We start from the raw sequence: 4,807 nt of genomic DNA, 5'->3' as shown, positions 1-4,807 counted from the left end.
AAAGTTCAAGGGGGCGAATACTTTCGCAAGGCACTGTATGTACCCGGAGCATGTCAGCAATGCCTTCATAGCTGCTAATGTGTATGTGAATGTTTATCTGTGAAGTAAAATAATGGCAATGTGATTATATATATATATATATAACGTGGTTGAATCAGTCCAACAGTGGTTCATGCCATATTTCAGCCTTTTCGCCATAGTCATTCAGTACAACACTGTGTGTTAGACATTAGCATCCCAGCAGGCGTCAGTTGAGACCATAAGGGAAGGAGAATCTGTTCTGCAGTGGTTCATGCCATATTTCAGCCTTTTCGCCATAGTCATTCAGTACAACACTGTGTGTTAGACATTAGCATCCCAGCAGGCGTCCAGTTGAGACCATAAGGGAAGGGAGAATCTGTTCTGCAGTGGTTCATGCCATATTTCAGCCTTTTCGCCATAGTCATTCAGTACAACACTGTGTGTTAGACATTAGCATCCCAGCAGGCGTCCAGTTGAGACCATAAGGGAAGGGAGAATCTGTTCTGCAGTGAAGGACGCCTGAGGCTGAAACAGTTCTGTTTTTGTGTCTAACTTTATTTTATATATTTAAAAAGAGACTATAAATATAGTGGATACATAGAAATAATGTATTTTTAACAAAGTACTACGACTGTTTTATATAACAGACTAAAGTACAATTAATACTGTCACTTTTAATCCAAAAAATGACATTTGATATTCCTATGGACATGACCATGTTATACGTCTGCAGTTGAGAACATCGAGGGGATCAATTCTACTAATCAATTATCACAGTGTCTACCACCATGTTTTCATTATGTTTTCACTCATTCATTCACACTACCTTGTAAAACAACATGTAATCATTTGAGGGAAATATATTTAAATGCCATCAATTAAATCCCTAAACTAATAACGTGTTCTTCTGGTTTCTCTTCAGCTATATGTCTGTAATATGCAGTCCAAGCCTCTATCAATGTTACAGATATGTTCTGGATGTGACAATAATATTTTAATAGTTTTTATACTGTTCTCAGTAATGATTTGACAAAAATACATCTGAGGCCTGACAAAATGTAAATTCAATTGTAGAAGTCATTGTTCAAGGGCTGAACAGAGGGATGGTAGAAGCAATGGAATAAATGACATTTCTATTTAAATGATCTCCACACTATCTCTGCTACACATTACTCTGCAGTTCTTTCCTTGGCTGACACTTCTTCCTACTGTAGGGGGAGAGGCGGTGAGAGGCAGGACAGGAACACTGGTAACTTCCTTTATGGTTCAGGCACAGGTGAGAGCAGCCACCATTCTTACGGCTGCACTCGTTGATATCTGTTGATGAAACAGGGCAAACGCCTGGTCAGGAAAATATCATTGGAAGTGATTTGTGATCGTAGATTTGTCAAAGACTTCCGTTTGATCAATTTATGTTGACTGGGTGTGGATGTGTGTGTGGTGTGTGTGTGGTGTGTGCGTGTTAGTATGGATGTGTAGTCATCTCACCTCTGCAGTGGTGTCTGTCTGAGGACAGTTTGTAGCCTCTGGGACAGATACAGCGGTGGGAGCCAGGCAGGTTCACACACTTCCACTGACACCGGTGTCCAGGTACACTGACCTCTGGCTCCTCACATTCATTGATGTCTGTAAAAGGATCAGTGTCATTCCAGCAGTTGAAGACAACCTGATCGCCATACACATTCTGTTTGCTGAATGACATTGTTCTATCTATTTTCTATTGATTCCACTAAACTACGTGGAATTGTTTTAGAATGTCATTACCAAGGATCATTTAGTTATTTTATTTTTAAATGTAAGACCACCTACTAATTCCAGGGTTTTCTTTCTTTTTACTATTTTCTACATTGTACAATAATAGTGGAGACATCAAAACTATGAAATAACAATGGAATCATGAGGTAACCAAAAAAGTGTTAAACAAATAAAAAATATATTTTATATTTCAGATTCTTCATAGTTGCCACCCTTTGCCTTGATGACATCTTTGCACACACTTGGCATTCTCTCAACCAGCTTCATCTGGAATGCAAAGTACCATCGCACCTCCTCCACCATGCTTCACGGTGGGAACCACACATGCGGAGATCATTCGTTCACCTACTCTGCTTCTCACAAAGATACGGTGGTTGAAACCAAAAATCTCAAATTTGGACTCATCAGACCAAAGGCCAGATTTCCACCAGTCTAATGTCCATTGCTTGTGTTTCTTGACCCAAGCAAGTCTCTTCTTCTTATTGGTGTCCTTTAGTAGTGGTTTATTTGCAGCAATTCGACCATGAAGCCTGATTCATGCAGTCTCCTCTGAACAGTTGATGTGGATGTGTCTGTTACTTGAACTCTGTGAAGCATATATTTGAGCTTCAATTTCTGAGGCTAGTAACTTTCGAATGAGTATCCTCTGGGTCTTCCTTTCCTGTGGCGGTCTTCATGACAGCCAGTTTCATCATAGCTTATTTGAGCTGTTCTTGCCATAATATTGACATAGTCTTTTACCAAATAGGGCTATCTTCTGTATACCACCCATGCCTTGTCACAACACAACTGATTGGCTCAAACGCATTTAGAAGGAAATCTGTCCTTTGGTCTGATGAGTCCAAATTTGCACACCTCCAGGCTGTGTAAGGGCAATTTGACTAAGAAGGAGAGTGATGGAGTGCTGCATCAGATGACCTGGCCTCCACAATCACCCGAACTCAACCCAATTGAGATGGTTTGGGATGAGTTGGACTGCAGAGTGAAGGAAAAGCAGTGCTCAGCATATGTGGGAACAAAGCTGTCATCAAGTCAAAGGGGGGCTACTTTGAAGAATCTAAAATACATTTAGATTTTTTACAACTTTTTTTGGTTACTACATTATTCCGTTTGTGTTATTTCATAGTTTTGATGCCTTCACTATTATTCTACAACGTAGAAAATAGTAAAAAATAAAGAAAAACCCTTGAATGAGTAGGTGTCCAAACTTTTCGCTGGTATTGTATACTTCCATACATGTTTTTCAACTGGTACTGAGGACCCTTCAGAAGAGTCTTGTGAGCGTTGTAGATCAAAATACGTGTTTGTGAGAGTCTGACCTTTCCACAGAGGGGTCATATTAGTGTGTAGCCCAAACAGTTTGGACGCTACAGACAGAAGTTGGCAGATCGTCTGTACCAACTTCAGAGGTGTACCAAGATGCTTGTGGGGGGTCATGGAGCATCATGTTCTTGAGTCTAATCATTCCATAGAGATGTTTGGACGCTACAGACAATATATATATATATATATATATATATATTATTATTTTTTACCCCCAATTTCGTGGTATCCAATTGTTAGTAGCTCCTATCTTGTCTCATCGCTACAACTCCCGTACGGGCTCGGGGGAGACGAAGGCCGGTTGCGACAGAGCCTGGGCACGAACCCAGAGTCTCTGGTTGCACAGCTAGCGCTGCATTTCAGCGCCCTTAACCACTGCGCCCTACAGACAATATTTTGAGAGACCGATTTTCGGGATGCCTCATGGTCTGACAAACACAGCTCTAGCTCTGTCACCGCAGATGCAGAAGTGTGACCGGCTGATGTGGTGGATTGAAATGTCTCTAGCATTAATGGATGGATTGTTATGGGAGGATTATGCTAATTAGATTTCCTGAGAGGGTAATTAAGAGAGAGAGATGTTCCACTAGTCTAATTAGACGTTGTGGCATTCTATTCATTTCTGCTAAACCTCTGGCATCCCAGTGTCTCCTACCTACACACTCCCTTCTGGCCAGGTTTCCTCCGGGTATCGGGGTTAAGGGTTGTTTCCTGTAGCCTGCTGGACACTCAGCCACACAGGCCCTTCCGTCCCCGGCCAGGGTGTGTCCGTAGGGGCAAGAGCAGCGGAACGAGCCCAAGGTGTTGACGCAGGTCTGCTGGCAGCTGTTGCTGCTGGCCCTCCACACACTCATCCACATCTGCACCGAGGACACGCACAGGAACACACACACACACACAATTAGGAAAGTGGCCTGTCTGATGCTGATGTCACAAAGGCCCCGAGATGAAAGAGTAGAGCAGCTCTGTCTCGCTTTGATTCTCTCTGTCTCGCTCTGGCACACCTCGTTACCATGGAGACCAGGCACGCACCGTTGGCTTTCATGTACGACAAAGGTGATGTGTGACGATGGCCTTTTGTTTTGATCGTGTCCGTGTTCAGCTGCGACAACAGTATGTGTTAGCTAACATCCACCTCTTCTGTTCCACTGATTGGATCGGCAGCCCTGGTCCCAGTGGTCTGGTTTCAACATGACAAATACAGAGACTAACAGACTGGGAGAAAAACATCTGCTTTATAGAGGAAGCTGCAGTGTGTGGAAAACAACTCAGGAAGATATACTGTACCTGCTAGTTGAGCTCCTGCTCTTTCCCAGGAGAGCACCTGTCGCTGTGTGTGTGTGTGTGTGTGTGTCTGTCTGTCTGTCTGTCTGTCTGTGTTTACACCACTGCAGGCCTATAGGAATGTGTAAATGAATATGTATCTCTGCTGTATGGGATGCCTGTCTGAGTCAGACAGATTATAGCATGTGTAGATATTGTGCTAGTCAGCTCTGTTTACAGGAGAAACCACCTGTTCATTCAACCACCTGTCTATAGATAGTGAATCATGGTAGTACTTTATTCTGAGACGCAAAATGATGGGTTAAGACCTGGAAATAAACTGTTGAGGGAAAATAGAAAGAGTGAGAAAGTATTTACTCAACTGCTAAACACTTTTTGTTAACAGAAGCCAATTTCAACCTTTTAAGGTGGATAATTTGACCCA

At 42.5% G+C, this 4,807-nt stretch overlaps 1 protein-coding gene across 1 annotated transcript; it reads right to left on the bottom strand.

Annotated features, from left to right (window-relative positions):
• Window positions 1-274: 274 nt before the first annotated feature.
• LOC135533791 (fibulin-1-like) lies at window positions 275-4,602 on the bottom strand. The gene is made up of 3 exons (XM_064961020.1): window positions 3,755-4,602; window positions 1,510-1,647; window positions 275-1,338 (listed from the first exon to the last, which is right to left on the bottom strand). The coding sequence occupies exons 1-3, from the start codon at window positions 3,957-3,959 to the stop codon at window positions 1,184-1,186; spliced, it is 498 nt and encodes a 165-aa protein (XP_064817092.1). The 5' UTR covers window positions 3,960-4,602; the 3' UTR covers window positions 275-1,183.
• Between the last annotated feature and the right edge of the window lie 205 nt (window positions 4,603-4,807).

This window comes from Oncorhynchus masou, unplaced genomic scaffold, assembly GCF_036934945.1.
Source record: "Oncorhynchus masou masou isolate Uvic2021 unplaced genomic scaffold, UVic_Omas_1.1 unplaced_scaffold_2662, whole genome shotgun sequence".
Classification (NCBI taxonomy): Eukaryota; Metazoa; Chordata; class Actinopteri; order Salmoniformes; family Salmonidae; genus Oncorhynchus; species Oncorhynchus masou.
Note: the sequence above shows the minus strand (reverse complement) of the source record. Positions and strands in the feature narration are given on the sequence as shown.